This window comes from Trachemys scripta, chromosome 6, assembly GCF_013100865.1.
Source record: "Trachemys scripta elegans isolate TJP31775 chromosome 6, CAS_Tse_1.0, whole genome shotgun sequence".
Classification (NCBI taxonomy): domain Eukaryota; kingdom Metazoa; phylum Chordata; order Testudines; family Emydidae; genus Trachemys; species Trachemys scripta.
Window position 1 is genome coordinate 58,254,782 of NC_048303.1, and position 23,520 is coordinate 58,278,301.

General features: G+C 38.1%; 1 protein-coding gene across 1 annotated transcript in view; it reads right to left on the reverse strand.

Moving 5' to 3' along the window:
• Nucleotides 1-3,859: 3,859 nt before the first annotated feature.
• RIOK2 (RIO kinase 2) overlaps nt 3,860-23,520 on the reverse strand; it is a gene marked incomplete in the record, with an annotated part of 34,464 nt that continues 14,803 nt past the window's right edge. Inside the window, 6 exon segments of the mRNA XM_034774272.1 lie at nt 3,860-4,145; nt 13,414-13,510; nt 14,900-15,433; nt 16,821-16,913; nt 17,497-17,688; nt 19,533-19,618. Of these exon segments, the coding sequence (XP_034630163.1) occupies nt 3,984-4,145; nt 13,414-13,510; nt 14,900-15,433; nt 16,821-16,913; nt 17,497-17,688; nt 19,533-19,618 (1,164 nt within the window).

Consider the following 23,520-nt stretch of genomic DNA (forward strand, 5'->3'; position numbering starts at 1 on the left):
ACTTTATTGCACAATCTACCACCTGGTTACAGAATTCAATTTTGAATTGTTCTTTGGGGTCTCTTATTGGATTATCCCATGCCTCGTAATCAAAATGTCTTCTTCTTCGGTAACTCTTGTATTCTTGAATGGGTGGGAAAATAGCTTCAGTGTGAAGTTCCTCTGCCAATTTCTGTGTACTTTTCAGAACGTTTTGAAATCCCTCATCTGACCAGTAAGACTGTAGGTATGACTTTGTTTTGTCCAGTTGTTCCATTGCTCCAGATATATCAAGGTCCACACCTTGGAGTCTCTTGCTTACAACATTTATTTCAAACAGTATGTCATGCCACAACACTAAGCCACACAGAAATTTGAAGTTATGTATGATTCTGGTGATTCCATTTCCCTCTGCCACTGTTCTCCCACGAACAGTTCCTGTCATAGCATTATCCTCCATAATGGCAACTATGGCATCATCTATCTTCCCAATCTGGTGTTTGATCGGCTTTATTGCGTCCACTCGACTTTCCCATCATGTGGCACTCAGTGGTTTCAGTGTCAGAGAGGATGTTCCCAGATGTTGCTTCAAAATTTGCCATTGATGAGTTGATGCAGAGAAAAATACATAGATGCTTTGAATTAAATTAAAAAATTCAGCAGCCTCACTAGAAGCTGATGATGCATCACTGACCACCAAGTTCAATGAATGAGAACTGCATGGGACAAAAAAAGTTCGAGGTTTTAACTCTTGGATCCGTGCCTGCACTCCGCTGTTCTTTCCCCTCATGTTGGCCCCATTATCATAGCCCTGACCTCTCATGGCAGCTATCGCTATTCTCGTATCTTCCAGCTTTTTAAGAAGCACATTTGTCATACCAGCTCCTGTAGTATCATCAATGTCAATAAATTCTAGAAAATGCTCTTTGACAGTCACCATTGCAGGGACATTTTCATTAGGTTCTGTTGTTGTTGTTACAAAACACACCATTAAAGTTATTTATTTTGTATGGCTGATGTCAGGTGTGCAGTCCAGAATAACAGAGTAATATCTTGCTGACTTGCCACAATCTTCTGTTTGACTTTTGTTGCTAGTAACTATGATATCATTTTGAATTGTTTTTCAAAGGGAGTGGTGTGTGTACATTTCTTGGGTGGTGACTCTTCTTAGATGCTCCTGGAGTACAGCATCAAACTCAGTCATCATCTCCACAATTTTAAGCAAGTTTCCATTGTTTGGCACATACAGCTGATCTGAAGTGCCAGGTTTTGGGTAGCAAGCATTCTCACAATGGCAATGAGCTTTTTCAGAACATTTGGCCAGTAAAGAGACTCTGATGCAATCCTCTCTTGATGCTGATTATCTATGGTGGCCTTTAACCTTAGTCTCATATCAAGCTCTTTACACCTATGGAATGCTCTTTGATGATTTGCTGCCTTCTCATGGCATGGCAGATTTCTAGCCAGATTTTTCCAGTCCTGTGTTCCTGTAGAACCCAATGTGGCTGGAAAATAAGACTGGAAGAGTTTGCAACAAAAACAGTATACAGCATTCTGGGTTTTTGAATACATAATCCATGGCCTCTCCACTTTGTGTCCATTGGGGATTTCACGCCAGTAATGTGTTGGATGGAAACTTCTATTTTCATTGCCTTTGGGGAACATGAAGTTTTTCACTTACTGTGGCCCATGCAGTACAAGGAAGTCCCTCAGAGTACTGCTCAAGTACTGGACCATCTAGACTTAAGGAACTAAACTCAGCAGCAGCTGTTTCTTACGCCTCCACCACATTCTTCTTTGATCAACACTTTTCTTCAGGAATGTGCATGGTTTCATCCATTTGAGATGGAGATATGGATGCTGCAGTAGCTGCCAGGTCAGCTGCACTCTGACTAACTGGAAGATCAGGCATCTCCTCATCACTCGCATCCTCACTGGGGCCAGAAGGCTCACCGTAAACATTTGTGTCTATGTATCTCAGGAGAGCTCCTTCCTGCTTAGATAAAAAAAAGCTTCCTTTGCTTGCTTGCTTTTTCTGAATGCTGCCCCAGAGAGGCGTTTTCTTCTTTCACTCATGACTGCTGTTCTGTACCAGCTATAGTGGCTCTCAACACTCAGTTGAAGGGGACAAATAAGCAGGCTGGTAGCAGGGCCTGAGTGAGGGAAGATATCAGCCTCTTAAGGGCCTAACTGCCTCCTACTACTTCAGTTGACTGCCTGTTCTCCTCAAGTAGGTTTCAGGGAAGCAGCAGGAAACAGGAAGCTCCCTGAGAAGCTGGTGTTAATCAGTCCAGGCTCCTGGGGGTGCTAGAGAGGTACATAAGAGGCTCCTCCTCCTCTCTCTCCCTGCAGCTCCTGCTGCTTTCTGTTATTCCCTCTCACCTTTTCTCCGGCCTGCCTGTTATGTCTCTTGTGCCCTCCTTCCTCCAGCACAGCACTCCACTGTCTCTGTGCATCTAGAGCAGAGAGAATACATATGCATCAGCAGCAGACACCATTTTCTACACTCTGGGTCCTAGTAGCGTACAGTCTGGCACCTGAGGCGGCCACCTCAGTTCGCCTCATGATAAGGCCAGCCCTGCACAGACTGTAAATTTCAAATCCATATCAAATTCTCCTTTGTAAGGTCTCCATCTTACACACAAGGTGTGGTGGGGATGCAAGGTTGAAGGAAAATGTGAGAAGAGTTAAGGTTGTTTGTGTGAATGTATTTCTACTCTTTCTAGTTTTACTTTAAAGTGCAACCTTATATTTGAATTTTCAGGCTAACCTTTCTGATTTTCCCACAGAAACTAGTGTTCTCTTAAGGGCTTCCCCCATAAATAAATCAAAGACATATAAAACATTAGGGTTTTTTTTTTTTTTTGCGCCTAGGCATTAGGCTTGCTTAAAGTAGGGGTTCTCAACCTTTTTCTTTCTGAGCCTCCCAAAAAACTCCACAGCCCATCTGTGCCACAACTGTTTTTCTGCATATAAAAGCCAGTGCCACGGGTAGGAGGTAGCAAACAGTGCAGTTGCCTGCGGGATCCACACCACAGTGGGCCCCTCAAAGCTAAATTGCTCAGGCTTTAGTGTCAGCCCCAGGCGGTGGGGCTCAGGGCCCTGGGCCCTAGCAAGTCTAATGCTGGCCCTGGTTGGCACAGTCCCTGAAGCCTGCTCGTGGAGTCCCAGGGGGCCCCCAAGTCTCTGGTTGAGAACCACCAGCTTAAAGGATGAAGATGTTTATGTTTGCACAAGGTTTTCAAAATGCATGAGCACATTAAGGTGCTGAAAGTTATGGTAATGTTCTTTGATATATAGTTTCCAGAATCATTTGCAACAGGCTTTCTGGTAAATTACTAGATGTTCAAGAGTTGTATTTATTGGCAACTGAACAGGCAAATTCAGAGTCTGAGTGCCTGCCAGACCTATGCAACATCGTTTTTATTACTTGTCTTTCCAGGCAAGATTTATACAAGAAGCTTTGGAGTGAGAGTAAAATAAATGGAAGTTGGTGTAGATGCAAAGCTCTCTTATTAACTTATGGCTTATTAATCTTTGTACAGGTACAAAACCCAAATTCTTGCTAAGGGTGTAAACTACTTTGTTTCTGACTGTATCATGTGCACCTGAAAACAGATTCTTCAAAAGACCTCTGCTTATAAATCAGATGGGTAGCATATCGGGGTCGTGTTGAATAATTTTGGTGGTCAATTTCTTGTCATTGCAAACATGTTTACTTCATGGACAATTTTCAGACTAAACATCCACACTAAAATGTGCCTACAAGAGATACTGTAGGTCATTATTCCAGTTTAATTATCTTAACTGAGTCCCTAATTTAAAAATTAGGTACAATCATAGGTTTTACAGTTTCAAACTACAAAACAAAAAGACAAGGTTACAATAGCAAGAATGAAATTTATTGACTATAGATATAAACATTCCAATTTCCAAAAAAAGCAAGTATTTAATCTATGCATCATGGATAAAAATACTGATACTGCGTTGGAAGTTATAATGCATTAGCCCCAGAAACTAGCAGCATCCAAACTTGATTTAATATTGAACATATTTTCTCGACGCTGTTTGGTATAAACATTTGCCTCTCCTTTCTGTAACCGTCGTCTCAGAGCAGCTTTCTGCTGTTTAGTCAGTTGACGTTTTATCTTCTGTTTCACCAGTTCCTAAAAATAATTAAACCACATGCATCAATATTGTTTGTATGACTTATAACATTTTAGGACATACTAGTTTATATTTACACAGTGCTTTCCCATCCGAAAGTGCTTTATGCACAGATATAAAAAAAAAAGTGGTGAAGTTTGGTGCCTGGAGACTTTGTGCCTTTTTAAATGAAAAAAAGTTACCTTGTGGATATTTTAAATCCTTGGTACTTGTTATTTGGCTTGTGGCTATATTTTCTGGCACCCTGATTTTTTTTGAAAAAAGTACTGTTTGCAGAAGTGATATAAAATTCTTCCTTTAGTTGTTCCCCTGCAAAGAGGCAAGATACCTAACATAGTTTAGGGTATACGCTCTTACAAAGATCCACAGGGCAGGGACTATGTCTTCATCTGTGGTTGAGGCTGTGCAAGACACAAAAGGTCACTTGAACAGCAACAGTAACTGCCATTTACCTAAACAGGCAGTAGTTTTCTAGTGCTTTCATACATACCATTCACAATTATTTATTCATGCTAGGTCCTACTTGCCATCATGATGGCAAAAGATACACATCACAAAAATCAAACCACAGCTTAGTAGATTTTGGCTGCCGATTGCTCTGTAGTAGAGAAAATGCACAATTCAACTAACTCATTTCACTTAATTCCTCAGAATGAACTAACTAGAAAGGGACCTAAATCTCATTGAGGGGACTAATACAGTTAATTGATGTTAAAGAAGTTGCAATATTTGAAAAATCATGCCTGAGCAAGTAATCAATGGAGATTTTAGCAGTATATTGCAGCCTCTTCTCCGTTGACACATCAAAATGCATCTTTCTCCTTAGCCAATTTGTTTTTTGTCAAATTGGGTACTTCTGTTGGAATAACTTGCAGGAGGCAAGCTTCATACATCTCATCGAAACAAAACAACAAAATCTTTCATAAAAACAAAACAACCTCCCAAATTAGCCTAAACTTCAGCGAAAGGCAGGCATGAACTAAGGATAAACCATGTACCTAGGCTTAGGGCTAAAAGACTGACCAGTTGAAAACAAAAAACAAAGAGCAGGTCTATACTACCCCTTATGTTGATATAACTTACATCACTCACTGGTGTGAAAAAGCCACCCGGGAGTGACAAGTTACAGTGACCTAAGCGCTGTCCACACTAGTGCTATGTCAGTGGGAGATACTCTCCCGCCAACACACAGCCTCTTCACCAGATGTTCTGCAGCTGTGCCAATGTAGCGCTTCTCGTGTAGACTAACCTCAAAACAAAATCCCCACAGCAACTCAAGAAGTACAGAAGTTGAGGTCCCAAACACACCATCAACCTGATTGCGTTGCATATGTGGTATGTTCTGTTCCTGTTAAATGTGTAACTAAATAAATTACTATTTTTATTGTAAAATATACTCCATAAAATGCAGAGAGTGTAAAATAGAGCTGAGTTAGTGTTGTTACTATAACTTTAGTTTTTGCATTTCTTAATTTAGGGCCTTTATGACACTATAAGAGAGCAATTAAGGTTCAAGAGTGAGACCGCATTGTGGGTTGAGAGAGAGAAAACAGCCTCTACAGATCACTTATTACCCAGCCTGTGCATGTGGGTGGGGAATGTCACAGCCTTGTCTTTCATCTCCTTAACATGCAAGCCAACAGAAATGAGCTAGCACCTAGAAAGAAGTAAGCTGCTACTGCTACAGGACTGGCACAAAATTACTTCCATTGTGATTTTCACAGTTCAATCCAAAAACTGCATTTTCATTTCATTTAACCAATTTTATAAACTGAAAACAGCCTGCAGTTGAAGCCTAATTTTTTTTTCAATCTCAGCATTATATAAAAGAATGCAAAGGCTCTTCTACAAAGAAGCTCAACACACATGATGGGGGCGGGGCGGGGGGAACAAAGCATGAAAAATAAAAAAAATCCTCTCATACTTTCTACCCTCAGCACTGAAACACAAAATTAGTTGGTCCACCTAGCCCAGCATCCTGTCTTTTGACAGTGGCTGGTGCCAGATACTTCAGAGGGAATGAACAGACAAGGGTAATTTATTGAGTGGATCCATCTCCTGTCATGTAGTCCCACCTTCTGGCAGTCAGAGGTTAAGGGACACCCAGGGTTGCATCCCATACCATCTAAATAGCCATTGATGGACCTATCCTCCATGAACTCATCTAATTTTTTTTTTAACCAAGTTATACTTTTGGCCTTCACAATGTTCCATGGAAACAAGTCCCACAGGTTGACTGTGTGTTGTGTGAAGAAGTACTTCCTTTTATTTGTTTTAAACCTGCTATTAATTTCAATGGGTAACCTCTGGTTCTTGTGTTATTTAAAGGGGTAAATAACATTTCTTTATTCACTTTCTCCACACCATTCATGATTTTACAGACCTCTAGCATATCCCCTTAGTCTCTTTTCTACACTGAACAGCAAGTCTTTTTAATTTCTCTTCATATGGAAACTGTTCCATACCACAGTCATTTTTGTTGACAGTCTCTGTACTTTTTCCAATTTTAATACACTTCTTTTCAGATGAGGCGACCAGAACTACAAGCAGGACTCAAGGTATGGGCATACCATCAATTTATATAATGGCAGTATGATAGATAATAAGACAAGAAACTATCCATTCTGAATAGTTCCTAACATTGTTCGCTTTTTTGATTGCTGATGCACATTGAGTGGGTGTTTTCAGAAAACTACCCACAATGATGCCAAGATTTTTTTTTTTTTTGAGTGGTAACAGCTCATTTAGATGCTATCATTTTGTATCGTTGGGATTATGTTTTCCAATGTGCATTACTTTGCATCCATCACCACAGAATTTCATCTGCCATTTTGTTGCCCATCACCCAGTTTTGTGCGATCCCTTGGTAACTTCATAGTCAGCACAAGAGTGATTTGCCAGGGTAGCTTGTGTGCAGGAAATGAACTTCAGAAGACACCCCCTTCTCACCTCAGCCCTTACATGCTAAGTGCCTCATATTTCCCTGGCTATTTAGGGCATTCCACATCAAGCCTCAAGATATTGGGGAAAAAAACTGCAGTTCACTTTCAAAAAATTCTAAATAAAAATAGGGACAAAATTGTTTTTAGTTACTGTTTCTCCTCACACCTGATTTTGTTTTTGCAAACAATTCCATTTATCATTTTGTAGCTTGGAGAAATTTGAAAGTAAACTTCTCCCCCTGGTGGTTCAAAATAATACAGAGTTTTTCTGGCAACATGTACACACAACAACTGGAGAACTTTTGCAGCATTAACACAAAAAAGGAAGCAAAAGCACATCAAATTTTAAAAAGTGGATAACACATGAAAACTATTTACTGTTATGCAGAGACATCACAAACATTTTCCACTGAATATAGAGTCTCCTCTTGCAGGTCAATGTTGAAATGAGTAATTACGACTGATGTGAGCTACCCAGGTCCATGGAAACTTTTTTTCCTTTTGGTTTATAAGTACCAACATCCAACAAGTGAATAGTAACATCACATCTACTTCTCCTGCCTCTTCTCAATACCAGCTTCTTATAGAATTGGTTCTTAAACTAAGCATAATGAAACAGAACTAAAGCTGCAGTTTGTAAATGGAAATACCTGGTCAGATATATTTCTGCTACCATATCCAATACTACTGAGATGCTACTTCTTTGAATATTAATCTTCCACAGCCTCCTCTGACAAAAACCAGAAAAGATGACAAAAGGTCCACCAATTCCTATTATGCAGCAATTGCAAGAAGTTAGTAACGTGGGATATGCAAACCTGATCCTAACAATTCATGCTTAAGTGATCCAGGCAGATAGGAAATGGGGGACCCTACCACCCTCACAGACCCTACCACCAGGGAAAAATTCTTCTCAGACTGAAGTGCATATACTGGCCTACTTGCCCTGAGCAAGTAAATCTCAGTCTTTTCATCATAATCATGCTAAGGGTGGATGACTAGGTTGAGTGCATTGGACTGAATAGATTAAAGCTTTATTATTTTAAAATTTTGCAAAATCCAGTTTTCCTCTGGTGGCTCATTTTGAATAAATCCTTAGTCAAGTTTGTGAGAGGGCAGTAAGATGCCCACAGTCTCCATGTCAAAGTAATTAAATGTTTTAGCCTAAAATAGCTGGGATTTTCTATAGCTGATCAATTTAGTATCTCTTTTCTGGACATTCTTCAAAATGTGTACATACTATATGCTGTATTGTTTATATATAAATTCCTGATGCGATATACAAATTACATATAAATAAATATAGCCTATTTTAACATAGCTACAAAACCCGCACAGAGCACTTATTATTCCATGGATACAACTCATCTGGGCCTCTTGATTTATTAGAGTTCCTGCTTTTGCAAGCACAATGCTAATGTGCTTCCATGAAGACATGTAGCTCATTTGGAAAGCCACAACCATATTAAGGTCGCTGCTGCCACCAAGTGGTTTTTCAATCTCAAGTCTGTAATCATTTCTTCTGTCTGAATTCAATAGTGCCTCCCTCTTTTTGGAATCCTACCTGCAAGATTGCATTCATTTCTAAGAATTTAAAGACTGTGCCTGTAGTGTTGTCAGTCCATCCCTTCTGACAGGGGATTCCTGGACTATCACAGGAGTCATAGCTGCCTGCTAGCACATGGTTCTAATCCTGAAGTTCCTTCTAGCACTGACAATAGGATTTCAATAAAGGTGACAATTCTTACTCCAGGCAACTATTATGCATATAAAAGGATTAAGAATGCATTTTCATTTAAGTTCTGGAAAATAATTCTAGCCAAAAAGTACTTCAATAAATACAGCCAACATACAAAATTAATCATTCATATACATAGATAAAATATACTAAAAAATAAAACAAACAGGCAAATGCTCTGGAAATAATACAACTACTTGAAGGCACTCTTGTATAAAGCAAGGCTATTCCATAGCAATAAAAGCATCAGTTAATAGGACCAAAAAAAAAAAAAAAAAAAAAAATCACTATTACTTCATACACAAACTACAATCTATCAAGAATGAAAAAGCCAACCAAAATAATTATGATAGTCATATACTGGTTGTTAAAATACTTCGTAACAATCATCTGGACATGATTCATGAAATATGCTATGTTTGGATAAGGGTACATTACTAAAAGTGTGCAGAGATAATCTGCAGAGTTTGTTTCCTATTCCTATTTGCAAATGAAACCATCTCACCTGGTTTACAAAGGAAAGCATCTACAGCTATAACAGATTTTAATCCACAGAAAGGTTATCGTACTAGTGAGGTGTTCAGCAGAAATTACCAAATTATTTCAGCTGAAGGTATGTTAACTTGTACAGAGTATTAGCCATCCTTTTCTTCAGGGAGCTTTCTAAAATGAGCTTGCATTTATTTAAAGTATGACAGAAGGAGCCAGCATAGCTATTTTTAGTTGAGTGCGGGGGTTGAGGTATTAAATACAGCTATAAAAATTCTCTCATTCTTCAAAGAGAGTCAAATTTACACTACTGAAGTGGTTTAATGGCAAAGTTTTAGGGAAAGATGCTAAAGAAATGTCTAGGAAGAGAGGAGGTGGGTAGGTCAAATTGCCTTGACTTATTTTAAATGTACTTCTCACTTTACTTTCCAAACCATTTTTTGTTTTTTAAGTTTGGCAAGCAATAGAAGGGAACAAACTGATTGTATGTTAGATAGTGGCCTACCAACATAGACATTTGTGGTTGCTTACATGTAAAAGAGTTCATATTATTCCTGGGGGAATTCTGTGCATCTGCAGACATGCAGAATTCTTCTGTGCCATATAATTTTGTATTTTCCTGCATAAAATGCATTTTACTCAAGAAGTGCTGCAGTTCTGCCTTTTGCCTGCCAGGGGCCGCTGTGGCACCAGAACACCAGCTGCATGAATGCAGATGGCCGTTCTGGTGCCACAATGGCCTCTGGGGGGCAAAAGGCAGAACTGCAGCACTTCTGGGGCAGAATGTATTTTCTGTGGGGGGAAAAATTCTATACCCAGTGCTGCAGAATTGACCCAAGGAGTAGAAGTTCATCACAGCACCCTGCCCGCAGAGCCAGGTTTGGACAGAGTGGAGCACACAGGGCTGTTGGGGGGGGGGGGGGGGGGGGGGGAGGGGGGGCCCACAGACTGGGGTTCATAATGGCCAGTGGTGGGGACAGACTGAGGCATGGACTCAGGAGCTAGTGGGGTGACAACGTTGAGCCTGGGGATGGGGGCTGCAGAGACCCATGGGGATGGGGAGTGTGGAGACGGGGCAGATGTGCTTGACTGAATGGGAGAGACTTTGGGAAGCCTCTCCCATGCAGCTCGTGGCTGACCCCACTCTCCAACAACCCCCCCCAACCCTTCCCCCCCAAAAAACCTTTCCCACCCACCTCCAGGTTCACTCCTTCCCTCCCCTCTTAGCTCCTTCGTTACTCCGACTCCCCCAAGCCTTTGCACTACTTCTGACAGGGGCAGGAAATCCAGTTCTGTATTGTAATTTAAATGAATTACTCAAAGTTCTACATTAATATGCCTAGTAAGGAATCTATTAGTCAAAAAACAAAAACAAAAAAACCACACCCACAATCTTTTTTTTTGGTCTGTATTGTTACAGACATACTCACTGACAAATATTTTGCAATAAAGTACCAAAATAATTGAAACTGGCATGATTATATTGTGTTATTTTGACAAATCAAATAAGCAGACTTGTGCAGAATTTTCAAATATTGTGTGCAGAATTTTTAATTTTTGGTGCAGAATTCCCCCAGGAGTATCATATGCTGGAGTTGAACTTAAGTTGTTGGACATCTAACTGGCAGCTGCAACCAAAGATGAGCACAGCCTGGTGGCAAAGAAATCTTTGGGAAGTGTTGGAGATCTAATCATTACCATTTGGGGGGGGGGGGGGGGGGGGGGGGGAGGGTGGGGGGGGGGGAGAAGGGTTGGCATGATTAAGGAGGCCTGTAAGTTTGTTGTCTGGCACAAGTGAACGTACACAACCTAAAATTTCTCTCTGCTGAAAAATGTATGATGATAGAAGAAACAAGCCTACAAGAACATCATGCTTTCTCCTTAGGTCACAAGGTTGCTAGAGGCACAAAAAAAAAAAAAAAAAAAAAAAAAAGCCTCTGAAGAGCACAATTCCTCTTTAAATAGCAGATATGGTTAAAGTTACATCAACCATGTTTTGCAGCATCTCACAATTGTTCTGGATTTTCTGCTTCCCTCTACAATCAGGAGGATAAAATACTCAGGGCCCTGTGTACTCCACTGCAAATTGGACTTCTATTCTGTGGCAAAGACTCTAAACTATGCAGTATTAAGGTGCAGCAGAAGGAAAGTCCGGACAATTTTATTTAAATTGTAAAAATTGAACGTTTTACTGAATTAAAAAGGAAAATGAATAATGCAACCATTCTAGTATCCCCTATATTTTTCCACACACAAAATTTAATATATTAAAGGCTGTGCCACATTTTTGGCTTTCAACATACTGCAGATTTTTGTACCGACAATACATAATGCAGAAGTTGTCAGGGGAGCTAGAGGTTTGAGCAGTGGGATAGGATACAACTGTAGCTCTTGGTATCTGGGGAAGCGTCAAAGAAAATTTGGGATTATAGGATAAACCTTTCACTGGATGCTTCTGCTAAAGTGATGAACAGTGAAATACATAACAGTGTTAACATTTATATCATTGTCTTTCAATTTCAGAGTTAACACCACTCAAGGAAATATGAAACAGTTCACACACCTTGGAGCTAAGGTGTCATAACTATAAAGGGAAGGGTAATAGCTGTCCTGTGTACAGTACTATAAAACCCCTCCTGGACAGAGATTCCAAAATCCTTTTCCCTGTAAAGGGTTAAGAAGCTCAGGTAACCTGGCTGGCATCTGACCTAAAGGACCAATAAGGGGACAAAATACTTTCAAATCTTGGGGGGGGGGAAGGCTGTTGTTTGTGTTCTTTGTTTGGGAGGGTGTTCGTTCTCGGGACTGAGAGGGACCAGACATCAATCCAGGTTCTCCACATCTTTCTAAACAAGTCTCTCCTATTTCAAACTTGTAAGTAAATAGCCAGGCAAGGCGTGTTAGTTTTCCTTTGTTTTTCTCAACTTGTAAATGTACCTTTTACTAAAAAGTGTTTATCTTTGTTTGCTGTACTTTGAACCTGAGACTAGAGGGGAGTCCTCTGAGCTCTTTAAGTTTGATTACCCTGTAAGGTTAATTTCCATACTGATTTTACAGAAATGATTTTTACCTTTTTCTTTCATTAAAAACCTTCTTTTTAAGAACCTGATTGATTTTTCCTTGTTCAAGATCCAAACCCCTTGGATCTTGATTCACCAGGAGTTGGTGGGAGGAAGGAGGGGAATGGTTAATTTCCCCTTGTTTTAAGATCCAAGGGGTTTGGATCTGTTTTCACCAGGGATTTGGTGAAAGTTTTTCAAGGTTTCCCAGGAATGGAATCCATTGAAATGGTGGCAGCAGAACCAGAGCTAAGCTGGTAGTTAAGCTTAAAAGTTTTCATGCAGGCCCCTACATTTGTACCCTAAAGTTCAAAGTGGGGATCCAGCCTTGACATGGTGGTAGAGCGGTGGGATCATTTTAAACCCAAAAGCCAGTGAGATTTTTTTTCTTCTTCTAGCTGCTTGGAAAGCCGAGCTGGAAGTAGATAGATGCATATCTTATCTCTCCTTGCCTGAAGGCAGAGGTGTTAAGTTTTTTAACAGGTCCTTTGTTAAGAGAAGTGTTCAAGTAATGAGCAAACTTGACTGGTAAAAGGGAATTTACAAGCTTAATTGTTTTTTTTTTTTTTTTCTTTTTACATCCTCGGGAGTAGCTAGTTAGAAAGTCTCTGTTAACTCAGCAGCAGCCAGAGCTGAGAGCTTCCCAGTTTCAGTCAACTGCAGAGGGGGTGACCCAGCACAAGAAAACAGAAAAATAACAGGCTTTCTGAAGTTTCTGAAGACAATTGCTTTCGTTTACCTTTAATTTAAATTTTTAGGGTTATCTTCACCAATATGTCCAGATTTGGTTTGTTTAAAAAAAACAAACAACAACAACCACCACCACCACCAAACAACCAAACAAAAAAACCATAAAAACTTAGATTCTGGAACACAATTCTATGATCATGGAATCACAGAAGACACCAGAATCTGATAACACTAATTTGGACTGACCCACAAGTTACAGTTGGAAGACAGTTTTAATAACAAAACATTGACATCTTACAATTTTAAAAATCTACAGAGGGAAACTAGAAAGCATGTTTACATTAGTTACCTGAGGAATTGTTGAACAGCTCCCAAAACTGCCAGCGGAGGTGGTACTTAAGGTTCTCGTTCTGTGTTCATTGATGTGTATCATACTTTCTTCGTCTCTACAATATATAAAATGGATTTTTATTTCATCTAGCAAAAAGACAAGATAAATATCCTTTGGCTACAATCCATCATATTCTAATAGTAAGTTTTACTGATACAGCCTAAAAATTTCCAACACAATTTAATATTTGCATAACAAGGAAAATTTACATTTTGCAATATTAACTTGACTTCAATGTGACGGGTCTTTTATAACCGCTAAAGATTTTCAGATCTGATTTGTAACATGATACAATGACCAAGAATATATTAAATAACAAAAATGTTGTTCTAAAAAACTAAAAGTGACAGTGATATTTTATATTTATGCTCAGTCAATGATCTCCATTTCAAATTTGCTTAGTTTACTTGTAAAAAATAAACAAGCCAAATAAAAACCAAAACCAAGTAAGCTTGCTTCTTGTATCACTGTATTGCTTAGCAATGCCAACAGTACTAAAAACTTGTCTGTCAGCAAAGTAAACCAATATGACATGTAGCAGAATGATGTTTTCACCACAACACTACTTTCATTCCCTACATGCCAAAAAAAAAAAAAAACCCTAATAAACCATGATGGCAACATTTCCTAACTTAAAAAGTGACATATGCAATATTTATGTTTCTAATTCCCCGCTAGTAATGCGCATTACGTAAGTTAAATATTAAGTTTTCCTGATGCCTATGCCATGGTGTCCAGACAACAAATCATTTAATACAAAACTGACTGGGTGGGCTATGGATGGGGAGAGGAAATGGGGCTACTGCTTGGTGTACTCATTCTATTACATGCACCTGTCTGCCCATCTCTTTTTGGTGGTACAGTGCTCATGCATCAAGGGGCTAGGATAGAGGTAATTATGATCTCTAAACAGGACAGGCAAGGAACTGATAGCCAGAATAACAAATAGCTAAGTTATTATGATTGGATCTCAGAGGGTTTGTGCTCCTCAGCTAACAAGAATAATTTCACTTCAAGAAACAGTGTTTAAATTACAAATTGCATCATAAAAATAATTGTGGAGTAGTATTTTAACACGAAACCCTTTTTCATTGGTATAAACAGTTTAAATATTTATTCAATAGAAAAGTGTACACTAGCTATAGAAGGTAAGTGGAACTAAACTCAGACACCCAAGTCTAGTTATTACATTTTGTACTCTGGAGCAAGACGACTGATCTGTCACACTAGAAAACATATAAACGTAATACTAATCAATAGGTTACCTAGCATCTGGTCATAAGGAAAGTAGCATATGTTCACTCTAAGATTAGAAATATATTTTCAATTTAAGCAGGGGTGGCTGAACAGCAGTGCATGCTGAACTACTTGAAAGAGGTTCATCTATTGAAAAGAAGAAAAAAATAAATGGAAGCCTTCCAAAACAGTCAATATGAATCTATACCTGAAAGGCTTGAATTCTCTGTTTAATGTTGACAAGTCAACCAGATCAGGGCATTCATCTTCATACTCTTTGTCAGCAGGGTCTTCTCCTTGACCTATATGATCTTCCATTTTGGAGGTATTTTCAGTTCTCCTTTCATCCTCAGAAAAATCAATTGCAGAACTCTCTGCATTATTACTGGCTTTCCCTGCAATAATTTGCCCTTCAACTTTTTCTAGAGCATGGCTGAACTCAGTCATATCTAAACTTTCTGCCTTTTTACTACTGTCAGCTATATCAACTTCTTTAATGCTATTCACCAAAACTTTAGAGGATTTGCTTTCAGTGTCATCTTCCAATTCATCTGTGAAATTTATTTTGTTTTCTTCGGTGGTATACAAATTTACTTTCCCATCAACATCGTCTACAAGTGGTGTAAAAACTGTTTTATAATCCTCCTCATCAGGACCAGCTGGGTAAAGCAGTTCATCATCCTCCTGCATTTCTTTTGTGTAGCCACTGGCTGCAATCTCTATGTCAAGAGAGCACTCTCTCCTGGAGAAGATAAGAAGATTAAAGCATAAATAGTTTCCCCTCAACATATTAAATCAATTTAGTAATTTTTTTTTTTTTTTTAAAGAAATGAATATCAAAGTGTACTATCATTAAACTGCCAGTGTTAAAGGAATATCAAAGGTATATAATTCTGCTACCCTTACACATGCTGAGTAGAACCTTACATAAGACAGACTCATTGAACGTCATATAATAACAAGTGACAGAATATGGCCGATAAAAGTACGTCATTTGTATAAGAAGTTACCTCATGCTCAGATGACGATTTCATCATTTACAGCTATATGACTGAACAATGTCTGTACACTTCTGCTGAAGTGTAATTATAATTTAACGTTGACTTAAGTGTATTACACTATATTACATAATCTAGAAGCACTAATTCTGCACTTATCAAAAGTTATATATTTTGCATGTTCTGGTTAAAATGTGGTTCCCTTCTGAAAAAGGACTGAAAAGAACCTGGTCGGGTTTATTATTTCAATATTGCCTAGCTCAAATGTACTCACAAGGGTTTTGTTTTGTCTTTCAAAAAAGGACATGAAATTTGAAAAAGCAAATTTCCATCTGAAAACTTTGGAACTTAGAAAACAACTCTGCCTTGCCCATCATCAGCAGTAGAGAGACCAACAGCTCACTCTCTCATAGCAGTGTTGTTCTAACTGGAATAAAAATGTACTTTGAAGTAAACAGATATGACAGAGTATAGGCAATGAGCCGATCTGTTGAATAACGGTGTCATTTTTATACAGTTGTTTTTCAAAATATAACTATATTTCAGTGATTTTCATCATCTGAGGCCTGAAAAATCTGTTCTTTAGCAAAGCAGTGACCATGATTTACTAACTTTCTTGAAAAGCCTCCACTCCAAATGAATTCACATAAAGGAATGCCCCACAAGTGCAATAATTGGGTTGAGGGGTGAGAAAAATACTGTTCTGTATTATTGTGGCATCTCTTAGTGATGTGTCCTGGAGCACCATTTGGATCAGGTCTTGGAAGAGCCCTCTTCCAACTACAAGAACACAGGCATTACGGTTTCCTGATAGTAGTAAAATGTAAAATGGGGGTGAAGTTTCAGGATGTCACCAACAATGATTTTGGTTAGACTGAGCACTGACATTTCTAATATTAAGAATAAAGAAAATCCTATATTAAAATGAAAAGGAAAAAGAAAAAAAAGAGATGCAAGGCTGTCCACTCAGTTCTCCAGCAAAAGACTTCATGAAGGTCATTAAACAGCATACAACTGAAAACCAGCTGTGAACATTTTGGCCAGTGTTCTCATAATATAAAACTTGTACAGAGAGCACTCTGTCATCTTTATTGATCAATATAAGACCCCTAATCAAGTTACATTTCTCACCTGATATCCTGGAAGGTTGGGAAAAGTTCACTTTCATAGCTGAAACGCTTCTTAAAAAAGTCTCTAATGCATTTAACATCTCTGTCAAAATACCTGGAAAAATAAAGAATTGTTTTGCACATAATTAAAGTTAAGAGAGTACAAGCATTTTGGTACGCTTCTAAACATCTCAAGTTCTACTTCATATCTGTCACACCATAGCTTCAGTGTATTAATTCTTCCACATAAGCACATCTTATATTTTTTCTGAATTTTAGAAAATGAGGTATTCTTCCAGCTTTGTCAAACTTCATTTTCTATTAGTCAGATTTGTTCTGGAAAGGAAATCCCTGTTGTCTTTTTTTCCACTTTACTAAACAGTGATTAAGCTACCACATAGCTGAAAACAGAAAACTCAAAGACACAAAAATGAACCACACAGTATCAATTGAAGTTTGACCTGACTTCCTGAAAACGTCTGCAAGAACCAATCATGTGTCCACTCTAAATTTTGACATTTCTGTCTGTGGATAAATAAAACTGAGTATATTTTTGTGGCACTATTAGTTGTGCAAGATGACATTGCTAGAAGACAGTTAAGAGTGGATACAGAAGAATGAATAATCAGTGCTAATAAATTACAATAATCTCAAATGGCCAAACTGATTTTGAAAATGCTGGAAGACTGAATATATACCATTCAGCATTTGGATGAGATGTTGACACCATCTGTGGGAAATCAATCATGGTAACCTGGTCCTCGCTGTCCAATAAGAGATTGAATTCATTGAAATCTCCATGAATCAAACCATGGTTGGCAAGTTTTACAATCAGTTCCATTAACTCACTATACACAGATGCAGGATCTTCTATTTGATGCACTTGGCACCTAAAAACATTAAAAAAATTCTCAACTATTAAGGGTATAAGAAAATGAAAAGTTAAAGCAAAAACCACAACTCCATTGCAAACCACAACTCCACCCGTCTTCACCTTTGGCACTCTTGTTTGGCTGACTTCTTATGAGATCTAAGAATAACTGAGTATGGAAAATAAACTCTTTTTTTTCTCCATCCCTTATAGTATTTTCTCCATAGCAGAACTGCAAAATAACAATGGAGAAGAGTGGTGAAGCTTGTAGTGTTGACGTCATGCATTACCTGTTATGGAATTAAAGATAAAACTTCCATCTTGTAGCACCTTTCACTGCACTAAATTCACTTCATAAATGGGGAGAGAGGGGAGGAATTTTCTTTTCATTAGTGTTCAATTAATTTAAATTTTGATTCCTTTTTGATTAAACAGCTCACTTCAGATGCCTACCTTAAGTTAGAACAGGGGTTGGCAACCTTTCAGAAGTGGTGTGCCAAGTCTTCATTTATTCACTCTAATTTAAGGTTTTGCATGCCAATAATACATTTTAATGTTTTTAGAAGGTCGCTTTCTATAAGTCTATAATATATAACTAAACTATTGTTGTATGTAAAGTAAATAAGGTTTTTAAATGTTTAAGAAGCTTCATTTAAAATTAAATTAAAATGCAGAGCCCCCCAGACTGGTGGACGGGACCCGGTCAGTGTGAGTGTCACTGAAAATCAGCTCGCATGCCGCCTTCGGTATCCGTGCCATAGGTTGCCTACCCCTGTGTTAGAATGTGACCTGGTTTCTTCTAAAACTGCAGTTGATTTATTTTAGATACTAGGATACGTATAAAGGTCATGCAAACGAATCAAATCAGCTTTTCAAATGTAAACTTTAAAAATATTTTAATGTTTTAAAAATCATTTGGTCAGATAATGCAAAATGACTTAACAATTAAACACAGCATGACCTCTCCTGACTGAAGATTACTTACCTTCCAGCACTATTGCTGTAACACAAAAATATGCATGTAAAAAAGCAAAGATTTCTTTCTGAATTTGAAAGTGGTGAGTAGTAACTTAAGAGTCAATTACAAGAACAAGGGAGCATGAACTGAAGCCAAGGAAAGACCATACAGTAACATGAACGACACTTTTCAGAGAGTGCAGTTGTCACAGAGAGTAAGCTGCCCTGTTGCAGTCTTTGGTGAACTGCATAAAAATCTCATCAGGTGTAACTGCCAAAACAAGAAGAAATGACCCTAAAGCGACTTCATGGTTGTTAGCCATTCTATAGTGTCCAATATCAAATTGACACGCAGTTTCAGTGGGACTTATTAAAATACTTAAAGCTGCAATCATTAAAAAAGCTGGATGATGAGAAATACTTCTTGCTTTGTATAAAATTTTGCACTTCTGAATCTCTTCATATGGGTAGTGGCATTACTTGTGATATTTGCGAACACTGTTCGACCACTGTTTGAGGTTTTAAAACATGTTACCAATCTGCTTTAATTCCTTTTTACTGGATAAAGGAACAGTACATTTCTTTGTATGGGGAAGGAAGAAAGGAGGGGAGCATAACTGGAATTCCCCTCCCAACTAACTTGGATTCAAAGGGTGCTCTGTTACTATGGTCAGGCTGGGCTACAGAGTATCAATTGACTCCATGGAGAATGGTGGGCCACTGCTAGCTCCTATCTGACTAAAAAAAGCAGTCATTGTCTTATGCATAAATATTCAGCTATCATTTTTACCTACACTACTGAATCAGAGTGCCTCTGAGCAAGTACCTCAATTAAGATTTCCAAAATCATAGTTACTGTATTCAATTTAGTCTTAAATGGGAGTTCGTGTTTCAATTAATACTTACAGAGGGTAACCACTAATAAGTTCCATAACTACTGCATGCCTATTGTAGTCAAATGGTTTTGGAACAGGAAATTTTCGATCATGCAAAGCCTGGAAAGAGACAATGTATTGGAAGGTTAGTGCTACTGGATACCAAGTTCTCATATATTATTAAATGGTATATATTATTAAATTGTAAACTCTTAGTGGCAGAGCATATGTATTCCTATTGATGTACAGCACCTAGCACATTTTGGGCAGCACCACAATACAACTTATAACAAAAAGATTAATGTGTCCCATAAACTACACAAATATTTTGACATATCAAGTAATTGAGTAAAAAGAATTATAGATCATAAGGCCACAAGGGACCATTGTAATCATCTAGTTTGACCATCTGTATAAACACAGGCTATAGGACTTCCATGAATTAATTCCTGTTTGAACTAGGGCATCTCTTTCTGAAAACATACATTCTTGATTTTAAAATTTCCAGTGAGGGAGAATCCACCAAAACCCTTGGTGAATTATTGCAATGGATAATTATTCTCATCATTAAAAATTTGTGCATTATTTCCAGTCTGAATTTGTGCATTAATTCCAGCTATTGGATCATGTTGTACCTTTCTCTGCTAGACTGCAGACCCCACAAACAAATATTTGTTCCCTATCTAGATACTAATAGACTAATCAAGTCACCCCTTAACCATCTCTTTGTTAGACTCAAAGAGCTCAATATATTTAGCTTATCACTATAAGATATACTTTCCAATCCTTTAATTGTTCTGATGGCTGTTCTCTGAACCCTCCTCCAATTACTCAACATTTTTCTTGAATAGAATACTATTTATTTAAATGTTTTAAATACATTTTCAACTATACTGGTTGCAATTACAATACAGAATACAAAGTGGACAGTGCACACTTTATATTTATTTTGAATAAACAAATATTTGCACTGTAAAAAAGAAATAGTATTTTTCAATTCACCTAATACAAGTACTGTAGTGCAATCTTTTCATCATGAAAGTTGAACTTGCAATGTAGAATTATGTACAAAAGAACCTGCATTCAAAAATAAAACAATGTACAACTTTAGAGCCTACAAGTCCAATCAGTCCTACTTCTTGTTCAGCCAATCGCTCAGACAAACAAGTTTGTTTACATTTGCAGAAAATAATGCTCCTGCTTCCCGTTTACAGTGTCACCTGAAAGTGAGAACAGAAAATAATGCTCCTGCTTCCCGTTTACAGTGTCACCTGAAAGTGAGAACAGTTGCTTGCATGGCACTGTTGTAGCTGCATCACAAGTTATTTACATGCCAGATGTACTAAAGATTCATATGTCCCTTTATGCTTAACCACCATTCCAGAGGACGTGTCCATGCTGATGATGGGTTCTGCTCGATAACGATCCAAATCAGTGCAGACCAACACATGTTCATTTTCATCATTTAAGTCAGATGCCACCAGCAGAAGGCTGATTTTATTTTTTGATGGTTTGGGTTCTGCAGTTTCTGCATCAGAATGTTGCTCCTTTAAGACTTCTGAAAGCATGCTCCACACCTCGCCTCTCTCAGATTTTGGAAGGCACTTCAGATTCTTAAACCTGGTGTCGAGTCCTTCTTTACATTTTGTCAGATCTGCAGCGAAAGCGTTCTTAAAACGGACAACTTGTGTTGGTTCATCATCAGAGACTACTAGAACATGAAATATATGGCAGAATGCGGGTAAAACAGAGCAGGAGATGTACAGTTCTCCCCCAAGGAGTTCACTCACAAATTTAATTAACACTTTTTTTAAAACAAGCGTCATCAGCATGGAAGCATGTCCTCTGGAATGATGGCCGAAGCATGAGGAGGCATATCAATCTTTAGTGCATCAGGCATGTAAATATCTTGTGACACCAGCTACAACAGTGCCATGCGAACGCCTGTTCTCACTTTCAGCTGACGTAATTAAGGAGTGGGCAGCGTTATCTCCCGTAAATGTAAACAAACTTGTTTCTCTTAGCGGTTGGCTGACAAAGAAGTAGGACTGACTGGACTTCTAGGCTCTAAAGTTTTACATTGTTTTGCTTTTGAGTGCAGTTATAAATGTAGTTTTTTTGTTACATAAAGATGTTGCACTACAGTACTTGCATGAGGTGAATTGAAAAATACTATTTCTTTTGTTGATCATTTTTACAGTGCAAATATTTATAATAAAAATTATAAAGTGAGCACTGTACACTTTGTATTCTGTGTTGTAACTGAATTAGATATATTTGAAAATGCAGAAAAACATCCAAAAATATTTAATAACTTTCAATTGGTATTCTATTGTTTAATAGTGCAATTAATCGTGATTAATCTTTTAAATTGCAATTATTTATTTGAGTTAATCATGTGCGTTAACTGTGATTAATCGACAGCCCTATTCTCGAATTGTTAACAACAGAACTGGATACAGTATTCCAGCAGTGAGGGCACCATTCCCAAATATAGAGGTAATATAGTCTCCCTACTTCTACTCAATATTCCCAGGATTAAATTAGCCCTTTTGGCCACAGTATTGCACCCAGAGCTCATGTTCAGCTGATTATTCACTATGATCCCCGAGCCCTTTTCAGATTTATTGTTTCCCAGAAGACCCCCATCCGTAACACTCTCACACACACACACACACATATATATATGAATGACTTGGTATTTAGCCGTATTGAAACATATATTCTAATTTACCAAGTGATCCAGATCACTCTGTATCAGTAACCTTTTCTTTCCATTATTTATCACTCCCGCAATCTTTGTGTCATCTGAAAACTTCATCAGTGATGATTTTATGTTTTATCCCAGATCATTGATAAAAATGTCAAATAGCATAAGGCAAAAAGATACGATAGCCGAATTTTCATTATAAAGACCAGAGACTGGGATACTGCTGTATGATGACTGAAATGGAAAAGTTCAGATTCCAGATCTGAAATTCTGTACATATACTATCACCTTGTTTATAGTTCCACTGTCCTGGGTCTGGAGAAAACTGGAGATGTAACAAGGAGAACAGAATGGAATCAGATCTGGTCTGGTGGCCCAGACAAACAGCAGCAGATAACGGGGGGATGCTGTTTCAAGAACTAAACAAATCCCACATTTTAAGTTTTTGCCAATTCCATTCTGTCTGGCTAATCTAATTCCTTCTGCATTTCCATAAATACAAAAGTTCACTGTCCTGAATAATTAAGCTTCATCATAACTACATTATAGACAAATGGGGGAAAATCATAACTGTGGCAATACTGTTAGCCTTTTTAGATACAAACTCAATTGATGCACACAACTCCATCACAAGTTCATTTTTTATCCCTATATATTCTGTTACCTACAATGGATTCAGCCAATGAGATTTCACTATCAGATAGTTCACAGTAATATCAAAATAAATAATTTAAGATGGATTTATTTTTAAATCTCCATATTTCTTCCTCTACTGGGCACGAACTGAAACCTCTGCAGACTTTCCACCAGTACATTCTAAATGTGTATGTGGGCGGTGAGGTACAGTACATGGGAGGAAAGGGAAACCAGCAAGAGATCTGGGTTTGGGGTTTTTGGTTAAATAAAGTTTCAGAGAAAAAAAAAAAAACAGCAAAATCGTTAGGGAATCTAATGCCCAATTCTATCTATATTTCTGTGAACATTTACTGCTGGTGGAATTCTGAACCACTGCACATGTGCAGAATTCATATGTCCCACAGAATTTTGTCCCCCCCGCCTCCCCGAAAATATATTCTGCCCAAGAACTGCTGCAGTTCCGCCTTTCACCCACCAGAGGTCACTGTGGCATCCAACAGCATGAATGTAGCAGGCTGTTCTGGTGGTCAAAAGCACTTTTTTTTTTTAAATGGAATCAAGTACAGTACTTGATAAATAAATAAGACTTTAAATAATAATTTATTTAAAGTAATTTTTGCTCCTACTTAAAAATTAGAGTTTTGACTTCCTGAAATTAAGTGCATCAAAGCCT